This window comes from Paroedura picta, chromosome 5 (genome assembly GCF_049243985.1).
Source record: "Paroedura picta isolate Pp20150507F chromosome 5, Ppicta_v3.0, whole genome shotgun sequence".
NCBI lineage: Eukaryota > Metazoa > Chordata > Lepidosauria > Squamata > Gekkonidae > Paroedura > Paroedura picta.
The window spans coordinates 77,299,872-77,317,736 of NC_135373.1; the positions used below are offsets into that span (position 1 = coordinate 77,299,872).

The window sequence follows — 17,865 nt, forward strand, 5'->3', positions numbered from 1 at the left end:
ACCCCCTAGGCTGACATTGCCTGGGGTCATCTATCAAGGACATAGACTGTGAGCAGAAGGCTCTGTGGGAGAAAACAGAGTATTGTTTTATTGCCGCCATGGACTGTGTTGATTGTACCAATTGTACTGCCCAAATATTATTGGGGGTTTTAATGGTTTTTATATTTTTATGGTGAACTGCCAAGAGTGGTGGTCTAGAAATCCAATAGATGCAAAGAAAGAGAAAAAGAGAAAAAGAAACAGAAAGAAAGAGTGTCCTGCAGGGGGCATCGGTGGTGATGTGTATTTAGCATATCTAGACTAGAAATTTCTGATGTTTTTCAAATAATAGCTTCCTGATTGGCTCAACTCCAGACTTCTTGCTCTTTTGAGCACTCTTGCTCCCAGCTTGCCTCCTGAACAGACTGATTGAACAGAACATTAACAGTTAGGCAGATAGTTTAGGCCTCTCTAGCTCCTGTTTCTATACAGAGTTATATAATAAAACTATTTGATTCCTTTAAGCTTAGTGCTGTATTCATCTTTGCATGTTTAAACTCTGCCAGCACATGAGATAAGAGCCCTATACGTGTAAAGTTTGGGCTCATGCTCAGGATAGCTATATTAGCTTCTATGTTAGTTTAACATGTTTATGCACCCTCTGGCCCAACTGGTCCAGAGTTTGGCATTGGATGTCATCAATATGGAGATGACACCCAGTTTTACCTCCTGATGGATTGCCACCTGGATTCACCCCTAGACAGCTTTGCCAGATGCCTGGAAGCAGTGATGGGGTGGATCAAGCAGGGTTGCCTAAAACTATACTATTCAAAGGTACTGTAGTTGGGTAAGAGGGGACCTGGCAAGGAAGTATGCTTGCCCTGTCTGGATGGGGTGTGGCTGTTGGTCCCACAGTCTGCCAGAAATTTGGATGTGATTTTTTATGCCTCCCTCTCTATGGAAGTGTAAGTCACAAAAATAGCAAGGCTGGTGTTTAACCATCTCCACCCAGCCAAGCTACTAGAACCCTACCTGGCCCCAGAACACCTCACCACCTAGCCACAGTTATCCTGGCAGTGGTCACCTCTAGATTGGCCTGCCTTCATCCTTGCTCCAGAAATAAGAACTGGTCCAGATCACAGCTGTCATACTCCTCACAGGAACACCTTGAAGGACCCATATTCAGCCTGTACTTCGCAGCTACACTAGCTTCTAGTTGAACTCTGGATCAAGTTTAAGGTTCTGGTACTTACCCATAAGGCCATTCCTGGTCCAGGCCCTGAGAGACCACATTTTACCTATACCCCTCCCCCCAACAACTCTCCATTCTTCAAATACCAACCAGTAGGTGATTCCTGGCCCCAAGTAAGTACATCTGGCCTCAACCAGGGCCAAGGCATTTTCTGTCCTGGCCTCCACCTGGTGGAATGAGCTCCCAGAGCAAATCTAGGCCCTGATAGCCAGCCCCCTCATTGTGCTGCGCCCGGACAAAGCCAAGTCCCCTTCATGCATTGCCAGCGGCTGGCCGAGCGAATGAGCCAGGGGAGGGGAGGTGGTGCGTACTGTGGTGGGCAGAGGTGAGCAGAGCCATAGTGGTGGCCTGAGCAGGTGGTGGCGGTGGCTGGAGACTCTCCTTCAGCTGGTCCCCTCATTAGGCCATGCCCAGCCATGGCCAAGTCCTTCCATTTAATGCCGGCGGCCGGCGGCCAGCAGCTGGCCAAGTGTCTCAGCGAGCAAGCAAGGGGAGAGGAGGCAGTGCTTACCGAGGTGGGCAGGGCCATGGCGGTGGCCAGAACAGGTGGTGGCAGCGCCTGGCCATGGCCAAGTTCCCTCCTTTCAATGAGAGTGGCCAGCTGAGTGAGCAAGCGAGCCACAGGAGGCAGCGCTTGCCATGGTGGGTGGAGGTGACCAGGGGAGGCGAGCTGCCTGCACCCACCATGGCACATGCTGCATTTCTCCTGTGGCTCACTCGCTCGTTTGGCTGGCCACCAGCCGCTCTCATTGAAAGGAGGGGATTTGGCCGTGGCCAGGCGCAGGGCAATGAGGGGATAGCTGGAGAAGAGTCTCCAGCCACTGCCTTCACCCACTCCAGCCGCCTCCTTGGTCCCGCCCACCTCTGTAAGCGCCACCTCCAGATTCTTGTGCGCCAGTGCACTGGCATATGTTATGTGCATGTGCTGACCCCACCACTGTTGGGGTCATGGCTTGAAGGTGGTTGAGAACTGCTGGGCTAAAGGATCCTTGGAAGTGTCAACAACAAAAAATCCACAGTGACCCATTATGCAAAGGGGAGGAAAGGCCAGGCTGGCAGAGGTATAGCAGTGGGACTAATCCCCACGTATACATGACATTGCTGCCATCCTGGCCCCCTCTCAGCCTCAACCCACTGTAGGGCTTCCAGTGGCCCAGGACAATGCTGTGGCTGCCATCAGAGGCTGGGTCAAGGCAGGCCCATGCACACAAAAAGAGCAGGGCCTCGGAGGCCCCGCTCCTCCCTGTGCTACAGCGGCCAGGGGAGACCTAATATTCCCCACTTGACTCTGCAGCATTACACAGCCCTATTTTGCAGGAAGGTGGGATTGCGCAAGACCACAGTGGAACTGTTAGACTGCAGCAGCATTCCCTGGGGGGATGTAGTTCGGCATGGAGCTGGTCCATCACTGTGTCCACGGGGACACAGAAAACAGCACACCAGCTTGTGCCGCTTTACTGCATCCCCTGTGCATCCCCCGTAAATGGAGGAGCATGCTGCTCCACAGCTGCCATACACAATCAGGCAGAAATCGGTATTGCAGATTCTGTTTAATTTTTTTCCCATTCTTTGAGAGTTGTAGAATGTCTGTACTCAGTAATTCCACATTTCTCTGATGTAACAGCAGATGTTTACGATGTTTGGCCAGCCTAGAGCAGTTCTGTGGTTGACCACAGGGATACACTGCTCTGATCTCTGAAAAGGCAGAATGCTAATGTATCACTAGTACATGTGTTTTTCTTTCAGTTATACAGTTTGGATTTGTGACCTTATTTGTGGCATCTTTTCCCCTGGCACCTCTCCTGGCTCTTATTAACAATTTGCTGGAAATACGTGTGGATGCCTGGAAGATTACAACACAGTTCAGGCGTATGATTCCTCAAAAAGCTCAAGACATAGGAGCATGGCAGCCAATCATGCAAGGAATAGCTCTCCTTGCTGTGGTCACAAATGTAAGTGCATTCTTATAGCAACTACAGTTTGCATCTTAAATTCCTGCTCTTTCAGTCAGAGAGGTAATCTTTATTACAACTTTTATACTTTCAGTCTTTGTATTTTCTCTTGACTTGTTTGTCAACAGTACATTGACATGGCAGTGGTTAGAACATTGGACTCGGACCAGGGACAACAGGTTTGATCTTCACTCTACCATGGAAGCTTGCTGAGTGATCCATAATTTCCAGTCTAAACTACCTCACAGGGTTGTTTTGAAGATAAAGGAGAAGAGGCCAGAATACTGTAATAGGTCACTTTGGGCCCCAAATAGAATGAAAAGGAAAAATTAGCAAAAAAAAGAGTGGATGACAAATAAAATAACGTAAACAGAAGTACAAAATAATTAACGTAATTTGGTACTCCTTTTGCAGCAATCAAAGATATTTTCTTTTGGTGAGAGGGGCACGTTTATTCAGTGGGATCCTTCCTACTAAAAGAGTTTTGCTCTGGCAGAAGGAACTTTTCTCCTTCATAAAACGAATGTGTGGGATCCAATATTTGCCACCAACAGAGGTTCCCACTAACTATAAATCTCTGCTTTTCATGTTCCCTGCAACTATTGATTTAGTACTTCTTTTGCAGTATATCTTATTTCGTTCATTTCACATACTAGTTTCTGTAATGCTCATAGAACTTCAAGTGGCTACTGTGCAAAACTATCTTGGAACAGGCAGTTCGTCCAACACAGCTGACCTCTCAGTATACCAGAACATGTGGCCAATTTTAAAATCAGTTTTCATTTGTTCTGATATAAATGGAAAAATGATTATAACTTAGAAAATGGAGATAAGTTTCCCTCCCCCCAATATGATTCTCTGAAACTATGGATCAGAGGTGAGGGAGATGTTTCCTTTTGAATGCACAGGATAATTAATTACGTGTATTTTCCAAGGACTAAAACTCCAGTCTGCAGTCTGGCAATAACTTGAAATGAGGCTGAAAGTGAAAGTTTTTGTGAAAAGCACATTTTATAATTTGTGATAAAATCCTTTGTATTCAGAAATTGATTTTTAAGTTTGTGTTGGAAAAAACAGCAAAATATTTTGATACTGGGGGATTACAAGGAATGTAGAATATTGTAACTACCATTTAATAACATTTTGCTTATGAAGAAGATCTAGTCCATATCTTTGTTTCTGTGACATGCTTCTGATACCATTGTAACAGATGATGTTCCCACAGTAGATATTTCTTTTGAAACCCACTAGGGATTTATCATGATGTGACAAAAAAGAGTGATCTGCAGACATAGTTATTTTTCTGAAGCTAAGTAGGCTGGGGCTGGCTAATAACTGGGCCATCAAGACCCTGAAAGCATCACTTGCAGTTTCTTGAAGAAGATCCCTACTAGAAGAAGAAGCTTTTCTGGATCTGACCAGTGGTCTAGTCTTGCACTGTGGCCAGCCAGTTGCCCTGGAGAAACAGCAGAGCATAGATGCCAAGACCTTCCCTTGATGTTGCCTCCTGGCACTGGTATTCTGAAGTTTGCTGCCTGTGAAGTTTGCTGCCTTACTCCCTATGACCGTTTACGCACTGAGAACCTCACTGCCCCAGCTCCCATGCAGGAACACAAATCAGGGGTGGATGAGGTGCACCGGGCCAAATGCTCCACCCCCCCGTGTGGGTGCAGGAAGAGGTGGGGCAACCCACCACGACTAAAACTTCAGCTTGCAGCCCGGCATGAAATCTCCAGTGCATAAACGGACTATGACTACTATCCATTGATGGCCCTACTCTCTATTAATTTCCTAATCTTTTAAAACCCTGTGCTTATGTTTACACTGGCAGTGAATTAATTTTTAATGTAGACCAAATAACTATTTCCTTTTGCCTGCTTTAAACCTATTCCCCATCAACATTACCCGGATGCCCCCTATTTCTAGTAGAATGAGAGAGATCTAACCTTTTGATGTATGAGATGTAGGAAGTTGTCAGGAAGAAAAGAATGGCCAACTTATTGATTAGGTTTACAGAAGAAGCTATAGTGTAGGAATTACAAAATAGTGGCAGCTACTAAGTAGTAATGATCTCAGCAGGAAGTGCTACTTGGCAGCAGGGTTATGTAAAGGGAGTCTAGAAAAGACAGGCTTATTTTGGTTCATTTGTAGCATTTCCTTTCCTTCCAGGAACACAGACCTTTGTATATAGCTTGTTACAGGCACCACAGTAATAACAAAATAGGTCTCCTGGGTAGTCTGGCATTTACTGGAGAGATCTGGGTGTGCTCAGCATCAAAATGGTACAATAAGATATTTTTTTTGCCCAAGGAAGATGCAGAGAAAAATTATTTATCTCCATGCCATTCTGTTAAATTGTACTCATTGTTCTCTCTTTTGAAATGCAGGCAATGATCATTGCTTTTACATCGGATATGATTCCCCGCCTGGTTTATTACTGGTCATTTTCAGTCCCTCCCTATGGGAACCACAGCAGTTATACCATGAAGGGGTACATAAACAACACTCTTTCAGTCTTTCTTACATCAGACTTCAGAAATGAAAGTAAGCCGGGCCTTCCATGGTTTAAGAATCAAACAACTTGCAGGCAAGTTCTATCTAAAATGGGTATTCTTAATTTTTAACACCTGTTAATCTGCTTGATAATGTAATGTAATAACAAATGACGTGCCAAAATAGATCACAATATGGTATTTTTTATCTAACAAAATATATTTTACCTAATGAAAAATATATTTCAGGAAATCAGGCTTATTCTGAAAATTAGATCTATGTTACTTAAGTTCTATATGCACTGAACATTGCATTAAATATGGAGGAGGGGCTGTTTTGCTCCCCCTTCTGGCCAAGCATGTTATTACAGAAAGTAAATGACTGCTTGAATTTTTTAGATACCGGGATTTTCGATACCCCCCTGGACATAAACATCAGTATGAACATAATATCTATTACTGGCATGTTATTGCAGCCAAATTATCTTTCATCATTGTCATGGAGGTCAGTATATTTTATTCTGAGCTATACCATTCAAGAGTGTCTTTAACATTTTGTATTTTAAAATAATCACGTGCAGAACATGTCTTCCATCTCTTTATTACAAAGCTTCTCTAAGTCCCCTTTATGAACCCATGTGACTATCAACAGCTCCCTCCCTGACCCAGTGATGATCACTTGGACTGTAATGTCCTCAGCCCTGTCTCTTGGAGACTGATGATAATTTTTGAGAGAGCTGCTGAAAAATCAGCACCTAGTACCCATCTGTTCCCCAAAGCCTGTACACAGTGGTAGCTCTAGTGTACATACTTTTCCATACTACGAACGTTTATGTACTGGGAACTTCACTGCCCCAGCTCCCGTGCAGGAGCACAAATCGGGGGCGGATGAGGCGTACCAGGCCAAATGCTCCTCCATGTGGGTGCAGGAAGAGGTGGGGCAACCTGCCACGACTAAAACTCCAGTCTGCAGCCTGGCATGAAACCTCCAGTGCATAAACGATCTAGCATAACAAAACTTAGGTTGTTGGTCTGCATGGGAATTGTCACATGGTAATGCCAGATATAGTAGCTTTAGTTCTTACATTTCCCTTCAGTTGCACTGAAGATGCAAGGATTTGTTCCCTGGACATGTTTAGGGATAGTCCCTTAACAACCACCCAAGCAATTCTTGGATAAATGTTTTCACTGTCATTTCAGCAGCATGGCTGTATGCGAGCACATTTCATTTGATTCAGATTGGCTCCTTGTGTTGAATGAATGAGGAAACCCACATGCCCAGAGCATGATGGGTATATAAAAGGACAGAGAAGTCTGGAATGGATTAGGGTTCACATCTCAGTGCCTGGACTATATATTTCTCCCTGAAATGGTTGTATATTCTGAATAACTGACGTTATATATACTAACTTTTTCCAGCACATCATCTACTTTGTGAAGTTTGTTATTTCCTATGCCATTCCTGATGTCTCACATAAAACCAAGAGCAAAATCAAGCGACAAAAATATTTAACACAGCTACTCCTGCATGAGAACCCTCTGAAAGCTATGAAGAAAAATATGGGGAGTATCGCTGATAAAATATTAAAAGGAACAGATGGTGGTTTCCGGCCTAAATATGAATAAAAGCTTCACATACTGATGGTGTCCAGCCCTGTGGAATTGCTACTGAGATGTGAAAACTTCAACCAGAAAAAGAAGATCTGAATCAACAGTTTGGTAGAATAATGACATGGGAAGAAGCTGATTTAGAAATCAGTTTTTCTACTTTTTGTGGGCCATTAAACATTGCAGAGTTTAATGTAAAATTGTATGATGTTCCTTCAAGTTCTAGGTCATTTGATCTGCTATTCAGTTCCAAGGACAATTCAAACTTCAAAATGGTACCAATTCAATGAATAAGTTTTCAGTAATTTGATAAACTTATCCAGTTTCATTGATTGTCCTATGTACACAGTAAATCCAGTGAGAAATGTTCATGGTATAGGAGGATCAGGATTGGGCCTGCTTGTATCCCCCCCCCCTTTACCTTCATTCCTTGACAGATCCTTGCACTTATATCTTAAGTGTGTTGGATGTACATGAGCATGCCTAGTAGAAAAATTAAGATTACTGCATGGAACTGGGGTAAGGCCAGCAGGCATGAGCTGGAGTGTCTTCAGTGAATGTTTATAAACGTGTGGACATTTTATTCCTTAAAAGGACTGATGTGAAGATATTCTCTCATGACAGAAAACTGTGCGAAATGTACAAGTGTGCTATCATCACCATTGCAGGAGAGTTCACTGAGAAGTGTCACAATCAGTGTTTTAAGGCTGGCTCACAAACACTGAAGTCTCTCTTGCTTTCTCCATTTAACTTCATCCACAACAGCAAGACCAGTTTTTTTTTGTACCCTGCTTTTTATGACCCAAAGGAGCCTCAAAGCAGCTTATAATCACCTTCCCTTCCTCTCCCCACAGCAGGACACCCTGTGAGGTAGATGAGAAAGCTCTGAGGGAACTGTGACTGGCCCAAGGTTACCCAGCTGACTGGGGGTAGAAGAGGAGTGGGGAAATCAAGCCCAGCACTCCAAATTAGAGGCTGTCACTCTTAATCACCACATCAAGTTGACTCTTATCAATGGGAAGATGCAGCCACAATCACTGAACTAGGGCAGCGTCTTTGTGTACCACCCTCTCCATGTCCACTTTGGCTTACTGTGTCAACACCAGGATTTTCAGACCTCCGTTTTAACTGTTCTCTTGCCTGTTCTCTCCATATACATTTGCTGTGAAATGGGGGTTTGCTATAGAACTGGAGACTCCAGGGGTTTAACTGGGAAACACGGAATCTGCAGCTGTACAGATGCACAATTTTAACATCTGTGATTTGTAGGCATGTGAAAACTCTAGGCTGGCCTAGCTGGATGCAAATACTAGGAGCATGACCCTTATGCCTTCGGTAGAACAATGCAGTGCAGTAAATTCACTTTGCTATATTCCATGCTCCATTTCTAGAAAAGCAATTGATTTAATAGACCTTGAGCTGGATAGTATCAATTACATTTTTATCCTGCTCTTCTTCCTCGAAGATCAGGGTTGGCTACATTCTTCTCCCCATCCCAGCTTGTCTTCACTAAAAGCCTGATAAGTAGGTTAGGCGGAATTAGACCAAATGGCCCACGATCACTCAGGGATCATGTCTGAGTTGGATCTTGAATTGAGTTGGAGACTAAAATACTTGCTTGTCACCACACTTGGGCTACTGTGCAGATCTCAATTTTATATAATCATCCACTGCCCCAGCCTGACCTTATTGCATAGAAGCACCCAACTCGAAAGGAAGGATTGTAGCTTGAAGGGAACATCAACTCTGCTTTCATGGGCATGCAGAGGTACTACAGGCCCACAGTGTGACTTTTGGATATTGCCCTTTCTCTCTGCATAGTGGGATCAAGAATACAAGAAAGAGAGAGAACATATGTCTACAAGAGAATCCCCACATTCTACATAGTTCCCTATATACAATAGTCTATTCTTTGATTTCTGATTCACAGGAAACAAATAGTTTGAATGGGATATGAATGGTATATTGCTGTGCAAGTTCTTCACTACAGAGTAGTCTTCAAGAACACCTAACTGTCATTGTAGGAAGACAAACGGTTTTCAGAGTATCAGAAATGTTAGGTAATGCCTTCATATTAATTGACTGTGCAAAATGTCTGATTGATTTCATAAAGATCAAAAATAAGAGAAACAGTTTCAGATTACATCTATCAGTAACAGCCATCGTTATTAAAATACTTTACCAAAACAATAGATCAATTTATTTATGATGACTATGAAGTCAAGACCAATAACACTGCCATCCTAAATAGTTATATCCTTCTAAACTGACTTAAGTAAAAGGTAAAGGTATCCCCTGTGCAAGCACTGAGTCATGTCTGACCCTTGGGGTGACGCTCTCTAGCATTTTCATGGCAGACTCAATACGGGGTGGTTTGCCAGTGCCTTCCCCAGTCATTACCGTTTACCCCCCAGCAAGCTGGGTACTCATTTTACCGACCTCGGAAGGATGGAAGGCTGAGTCAACCCTTAGCTGGCTGCTGGGATTGAACTCCCAGCCTCATGGGCAGAGCTTTCAGACTGCTGCCTTACCACTCTGTGCTACAAGAGGCTCATTAAACTGACTTAAATGGACTGAAAAGGGTGTAACTTTTTAAGATTTCAGGGCTAGAAAAGTACCTTACTTATGAGTAAGATCCATTGATCCACTAGTATTTATACACAATTGTGTACAATATCTGTGACAATATGGTTAGCTTTATATATGTATGTGCTGTGCCAAAACTGTTCTATTCATATACAATTATCTGTTTTATGAACTTCACAGTTGAGAAACTACTAATATAATGCCATTTGTTTTCATTGTTGATGAGGGAAAAGAATCTCCATGAGGAATGCTTGTATGTAGATAATGTTCTCTGTTGCTAATTCATATCATCCCCTTCAGTGTTGCCAGACATACTTTGCTATGCTCATATAGACGACTTCAGTAAGATCTGAGTTTCAGAATGCTGAGGAACAGAAATCAGATATTCAGTCCAGGTCCCAGACTAGAAATAAAATGACTATGTATCCATCTGTAGTTTTCTATGCCTAGCCTTCCATACGTCTCAAGATAATCCCAACAATTTACTTCTGTCCCTAAATGTTTGTGGATTGTATCCGGTAATTGCTATTGCTTACAGCAGGGTTCCCCAGCATGGTGGCTGTCAGCTCCATGGTGTCTGTCAACACATTTTCTGGTTCCTATCAAGTGTTTTTAAAAAGTGGGCAGGGCTGTGTGTGACTTTTCCTTCGCAGGGCTTCTGATTTGTTACTGGAGATATCAGATTTGCTGTGTATCCTGCTAAACAGAGATTAGGGCTGAAATGCTGAAGAGTTGCTATTAAGAGTTTTACATTACGTCACTCCCTGACATGCTGTGGTTGACTCTGCCTCCTGCTGCAGCCATTTTGCTGTGCCGCCCACCAGCCTATGTCAAAATTCCAAAGGTGCCTACAGGGTCAAAAAGTGAGGGGTTCCTGACAGGGACTATGACCCATAGAAATTTAGATTTCTACATTCTGGTATGTATAGTATATTTGCAGGAGCTATTTATGTTGATTTAAAAATATAAATTGTTTCCTCTTTTTTCAATAAAATCAGCCTGAATAATACACTGGTAAATATATAGCTATTTCACTATAATGCTATTCACTGTTTTTAATGTCCACTCAACTACAGCTTCACACAAATTGAAATTTTACTTTGGTTCATGACCTAAAGCCAGGCCAGGAGCAAAACATTGTATGGTGAATGGGCATAAAGATAATGAGTGGGATGATAAGTCAGTTTGAGATTTTTAAAAATGCAAATCTGATATACTTAAAGTTACTCAAACTGAATAAACTGAATTAGACTTTTGGTGCCAAGTGCTCATGATCCTAGAGCATAGAATAACCACACATCAGTAGTGCATTCAAAACAAGAGCCATACATCTGCTCATTGTAGCTTTATCAAAATGCATAAATTTTATACTTCCCTTGTTCTTGACCTGGAAATTGCAGCTGGTGCAAAATGCAGCTGCTAGGGTTCACTGGAACACCATGAAGAGCCCATATCCAGCTGCTGCTGAGGCAGCTGTACTGGTTACCAGTTGAATACCGGACCAAGTTCAAGGTTTTGTTTTTGACCTTCAAGGCTATTCGTGGTCTGGGCCCAATGTATTTGCTTTGTGTTCTTTGGACGCAAACAGGTGTTCCCTGGTCCTCTTGAGGTACACATGGCCTCAACCAGAGCCAGGGCCTTTTTGGCTGTAGTCCCCGCCTGGTGGAATGAACTCCTGGATGAGCTGACAGCCCTGACGGAACTATCTCTATTCCACAGGGCCTGTAAGATGGAGCTCTTCCACCAGGCGTTTGACTGAGGCCAGGCTGAGAAGATTTAGCCCCCACTCCGATAGCCTATTCCATTATCTCTGGTTACACATAGCACCTAGTTGGATGCTTGGTGAGGGTAGGGAATAGGGAGATAGGTCTGCCGGGGCGGTTGGGAAGAGCGTTTTTTTAAATCTTTTTTTTGTCTATTGTATTTTAATGGATGTTGTGAGCCTCTGCAAGCTAGCTGGCTAGGAGTGGTGGCATAGAAATTTAATAAATAAAATAAATAAGCTGAAAAAACAGCCTAGTTAGTGGCTATACTACTGTTTGATCCCTTCTCAAAAGGAATGCAATAAGACCAGTCATGTCTTCAAACTGAAGTCAAGGAGACCAAAAGGCCACTCCTTCTAATGGAAAGGCCCCAAATGGCTGCATTTTACATGACTCCCAACTTGGCTTGAAAGACCTCTCAGAGACAGACTGACTAACTGGAACAGTTTCCAACCTGACACTGACAGTCCTTGCCTGGAATATATCAGGCAGGAAATGTAATGCCAGCAATCCCAACCTCTGAACTTTTCTAAATAAATTCAATGTGACAATGCTGCAAGAAACTTGGGCAATAGATGAAATCTCCTTATCCAGTTTCAGTTCATTCTCACTTCCAGCCCACAGACCAGATAAAGGTCATCCTAGGGCTGGCCTCAGTACTTTTATTTCCAACCGTCTGACCTGTAAATTTACTAGTTTGGACAGCTGTGCTTCACTAGCGCAAGCTATACTTCTAATCCAAACTGATGCTGTGGTCATTGTGGTAAACATCTACCACCCCCTTCATCCACAAATGAGATTTCCATGCTTAGAGACAACTGGTCGCTTCTTGTAAACTACCTAACGATGTTGGAGCAAACATTCCCCCATGGCATTTTTTGTAATAGCTGGTGACTTTGACACCAGATTAGGAAAAACTAACCAGGCACTATGCAAGATAATTGGCCTAAACCCAGATGAGGTCTGCTCAGACGTGATCTCGCTTGCACACTTGTCCAAGGACAAAGTTGTAAACATAATGGCCCAGTTTATGATTGATTTTTGCCTCTTGGCAAACTGGATCATTTTAAATGGGTGTTTTGATGGCAGCAAGATGGGAGAGTTCATGTTTAGATCTCCTTGGGAAGTGAGTGTCATTTATTAGATTATCATCTCCCCAAACTTGATAGGAAGTATTGCCAGTTTCCAAATTGGCAAATAGACAGCAAGTGACCACCAACCTCTAATTCTAAATCATATCACTAAAAGCAGCTGCAAATTAACTATAACTCAGACTCAGAATGAGTGTGGTCTTCTTAGCAGATAGGCCTCAAAAGCAATGCAAAGAATGAGCAAATTTTTCAGTAAGGACTCTACTCTTCTTCCTAGCCAATGTGTAACTATAGCAAATACTGATGTCGCAGCTGTACAGCTCTACTCAACCCTGGAATCCTAAGCTACTGCCTTGTGCACCATAGTGTCCTACAAAGAAAGATCTTACTCCATAAGCCTTCCTGCAAATGGTTTGATGATGAATGCAGAAAAGAGAAAATACACCTATTATACCACCTAAGTAAAATCAAAGGCTCTAAGGATGCATTCAGGGAATATTTTTCTGCTGAGAAGAATTTTCTACACCCAATTTCAGCAAAAAAAAAGCAAGATTCCATAAATAAGACCTGGGACCATTTTAGACAGGCTATTTGTGCATTCTCAAATATATTTCATGACCTGAAGCCATTGTGATAAAAAGCAATGGATAAATTCCTTCTGAGATTCTGGACTGGTCCCCTATAGCAGTGGTCCCCAACCTTTTTATCACTGGGGACCACTCAACGCTTGACAATTTTACTGAGGCCCAGTGGGGGGAGGGGTAGTTTACTCCTCTACTCTCAACCACTGCCCTAATGCTCTCTGACTGTGGTCGCTATGGTAATGTTTAAACGTCCCTTCAAAATAAGATACAGACACGCCACAACAATGAACATAAGGAACATTTTATTTTCATGGAAATTTAAACTCATGACAATGACAAATCAATGAGAACCCTGAGCTTGTTTCTCTGCAACAAGATAGTCCCATCTGGGAGTGATGGGAGACAACTGAAGTGTGTTGTAAAGGGCCGCGGGGGGGAAGGAGGGAAAGGCATCCTTTGCGGCCCATCTCCAATTAGTCGACGGACCACATGTAGTCCGCAGCCCACAGGTTGGGGATCGCTACCCTATAGAACTAGAATAGATATAAAAATTAATTGCTAAGCTTCCTCCTGAAATTCCCTCACTATTGGACTCCTTTTCTGGTTGCTTTCTTTACCAAAATAAACTCTAGTGGCCAATTTCAACCCTCTTGTAAAAAAACAGTGGTTGTACCAGTGTTCAAGAAAGGTGACGCAAACCTACCAGGTAAATACAGACCCATTAGTTTGCTATTTGTGATAGGAAAGCTATTTAGGGCTGAGACTCACTGGATGGGCAGCTTTAAGAGTTGGCCCTGAACAAATCAGCTTCACCAAAGGGAAGAGCACTCTTAGCATAAGATATCTTTCCTCAGGTTAGAAGGCAGCAGCAACCCAGAGAGAACTAAAAAGGGGTGAAGAAAAAGTAGGGGCACTGGGCTGAATCTCTATCTCTCCAGGAAGACTGAGACATTTTTTCTTTCTCACATGAGCAGAAGCAGAATTTGCAAGAGACATTATGCCCCAGCCACTAAGCTTTTTTCTATAAAGTTTAACATTGTAATTTGCCTTCTAATAATTAAACCCCAAGAAAGAAGAAGAATGCCATATATGGTATGCACTCAGACACACTGTCAAAAGTCTTCATAGCTAGCCAAGTAACAAGTTCCAGCACACAATGAAGAAGTTAACCAAACACCACTTCAGAGTGGAAATTTGTTTTGTGCTTTTTAAAATGCTGTTTTCCAGTTCACTTAAACTTTGGAATCTGCTCCAATAGGAAAGCGCCTTTGTTAAAAATGCATATGGGTGAGCCAATTAGTGCTGTTCACTCAGCCCTGGTTTGAAAAGTGGTCAAGATGTCTGAGGACTGACACATGGACTAATCAGCAGTTTCTGTTCTGACTTAGAAAAACAGGTTCACACTAGGCCTGATCCTGAAAAGGTGTTTGTGTATCAAGACAGGCAGTAAATGTACTTCCCCAGGAGGCTCACCTTTGAAATGATGTTTCCTTTTTTCTACAGCTGTCTTTTGATATACTATCATGCCATAAATCCATGTTCTGAGTTAATGGTCTATGACTGCAGAACATGAATGCATGTTCTATTACTTAGAGGGGGAGTTCTCCCACATGAATGGAGTAGCACTCATTTGTAGAGGGTACCTTGGAAGTGGTGCCTTAGTTGTCCTTCACTGGCATTAAGTGAAGCTTCATTTAAGAAATTTGTCAAGCAGCAGCAACCCACCCATTCACCACTTGAAGTTTATTAAAGTAGTAATAGTTCAACAGCACATCCTATTCTACTGATACCTACACTGAACAAAATGTAAATAAAACCTGTTGAAATGCTTTGGGCTGCACTGATTTTTTTCACTGGCATGAATCTAAATAGAATAAGTAAAGGCTTGAAGTTATTTTGAAACAAGTTGAGTCTTGTTAATCGCCAACATCCTTCTCCAAATGACCGGTTTCTCTCTTCATGTACAGAGAAGGTAAGCAAACCAGCAGACCTGCTTATTTCCACACATGTGCTATTATCTCCTGTGTTGCCTCCCATTTTATGCAATCCAGAGTATGCTAGAATAACCACCATGTTGTGTGACAGGCACTGAAAACAAAGTAATTATTAATGTATTGTGCTAGAATTGTTTCCTAAAAGCAGAGTTTCTCTGGAAAATTCAGTGATGCAGAATTCTTCAGCAATCCTTTAATCAAGCTGTTATTTTCTAAACCACTTTGTCTACCTAGCATTACCGTCAGTTCACTAATTCATATTTAGGAAGCCACAACTTGCAATTTCCCGCTGGAATGTGTGTGCTTTCTCCTTTGTTGTCCTGTCAGTACTGTGTGAGAGTTGCAGTCTGAGATTTAAAGGTTGGCAGTTAACTACTAGCAATTCAGTAATTTGTTCCTCACACTTCTGTCTCATTTTTCCCTTCAATTAGCCCAGAGTGGCATAAATGGATTGGACTGTCTCTCGCCATGCACACCAACATTATGAAACATTGACTGAAAAATTCTAACTACACTTGGGGGGGGGGGTGTTGGCTCTACCCAGGCCAAAAACATGCTGGTATATTTGGAAATCCCAAAGGTATCCAGTTTTTTCAAGATTGCTAGGTATATCCAAAAACAGTGGAGAGGCAGGAGCAGACTGTCCCACCTCCCAGCTGTTTGTCAGGGTACTGCAGAAGACATACCAAGGGCTATTCCACATGACTTTAATATAGCAGTAGTCTTGCATTTTGTTTTCGCCACTAAAACTACATTCTGCATGACGTCATGAGCAATCTGCAACACTCCTGCAACACTAGCTCCAAAATCGCTTAGTTGTAGCGATTTCCGGGGAATCAGGAAAAGTGGATTCACCCTCTGAAAATTGCTACACTCTTGCCAACAACCTGCAACACTTGCGAAAAAGACATGTGCGTTCTCAATGTAGAGATTGCAACAAAGTCCCTCCCCCTGGCTCTCTCCTCCGAACTTCCGGCGAAGTGATCACCATTTTTTTCCCCTCGGTGTGGGGAAAGCAACGAACCAGTGAGGCTTCATTCACCCAGCGAGGCTTCTCTGGCTACAGTCCCTCCACAGAAGTGCTTTAAAGCTCCCCTAAGTCCCCTGATATCTAGCCTATATTGTTGTACTTGAAGTTTAAACCCATTACTGCGCGTCCTCTCCTCTGCAGCCAACAGAAACAGCATCCTGCCCTCCTTCAAGTGACAACCTTTCAAATACTTAAAGAGGGCTATCATGTCCCCTTCTCAACCTCCTTTTCTCCAGGCTGAACATTCCCAAGTCCCTCAACCTATCTTCATAGGGCTTGGTCCCTTGGCCCCAGATCATCTTCGTCACTCTCCTCTGTACCCTTTCAATTTTATCTACGTCCTTCTTGAAGTGAGGCCTCCAGAACTGCACACAGTACTCCAGGTGTGGTCTGACCAGTGCCGTATACAATGGGACTATGACATCTTGTGATTTTGATGTGATGCCCCTGTTGATACAGCCCAGAATGGCATTTGCCTTTTTTACCGCTGCATCACACTGCCTGCTCATGTTTAGTTTACAATCCACAAGTACCCAAGGTCTCGTTCACACACAGTGTTACCTAGAAGCGTATCCCCCATCCAGTAGGCATGCTTTTCATTTTTCTGACCCAGATGCAGAACTTTACACTTATCTTTATTAAATTGCATCTTGTTCTCATTTGCCCATTTTTCCATTGTGTTCAGATCTCGTTGAACTCTGTCTCTATCTTCCAGAATATTTGCCAGTCCTCCCAATTTGGTGTCATCTACAAACTTGATGAGTAGTCCCTCCACCCCAACCGCTCCTTGGCTGTTCCGTTTGATTGACGGCCAGGGGCGGGAACAAGCACAGAAAAAAATTGCTTCCTTTCTAGTGATTCCTGCGAGACCGGAAACCTGTGGGGAACGAATTAAACGCTACTGGATTCCACTACAAATGAAGGTATGCGGAACGCTGAGATTCCACTATTTAAAATAGTGTTTCCACTTTGTGAAAGCAATTGGCAACATTGGTCCTTGTGCGGAATGGCCCCAAGGATCAGCTGTGCTGGTGGGGCTCAGACAGTGTCCTCCTGGCTTAGGTTCAACCAGCTGTCTCCAGTCCAAGAGGAGAATTATACCTGCATTAGGGGTGTGCATTCAGATCTGACCAAGCTGAAAATATATCCAAAATACCTTATTCCCCCCCCAAAAAAACTGGATGCCTTTGGGAACCATGAGTATATCTGAAAAACAGCAGAAAGGCGCTATCATGTTTGGGCTGGCTCCCCCCTCCTTTTATTTTTTTTTCTCGAGTATACTGGACCCCCCAAAATTAAAGATATTTTAAAAAGAAAAAAAAAACGAGATTGGAATGCTGTACCGATATTGGGATCTAGAATTTTGTGGGATTCTGAAATTTTTTCAGAGCCAATGGACTTGAACTGAAAAAAATACCAAAGGGGGGGGGACTGCACTCCCCTAAACCTCACACGCTACACTGGCTGAGTTGTCATTCCATGTGAGCTGGAAGAAAAGATTCAATAAACCTTATTTTGGGAATTACTGAAGTCA

At 43.0% G+C, this 17,865-nt stretch overlaps 2 protein-coding genes across 10 annotated transcripts in view; one reads left to right on the forward strand and one right to left on the reverse strand.

Annotated features, from left to right (window-relative positions):
• The window catches only part of ANO6 (anoctamin 6), a 91,360-nt gene extending 80,482 nt beyond the window's left edge, over window positions 1-10,878 (forward strand). For all 5 annotated transcript variants that reach the window (XM_077338633.1, XM_077338634.1, XM_077338636.1 and 2 more), the window contains 4 exons: window positions 2,978-3,183; window positions 5,571-5,770; window positions 6,075-6,180; window positions 7,095-10,878. In XM_077338633.1, the coding sequence (XP_077194748.1) occupies window positions 2,978-3,183; window positions 5,571-5,770; window positions 6,075-6,180; window positions 7,095-7,301 (719 nt within the window). In that variant the 3' untranslated portion in view covers window positions 7,302-10,878. The remainder of the gene's footprint in view (window positions 1-2,977; window positions 3,184-5,570; window positions 5,771-6,074; window positions 6,181-7,094) is intronic.
• Window positions 1-17,865, reverse strand: part of DBX2 (developing brain homeobox 2) — a 204,768-nt gene that overhangs the window by 135,362 nt on the left and 51,541 nt on the right. The window lies entirely within an intron of this gene.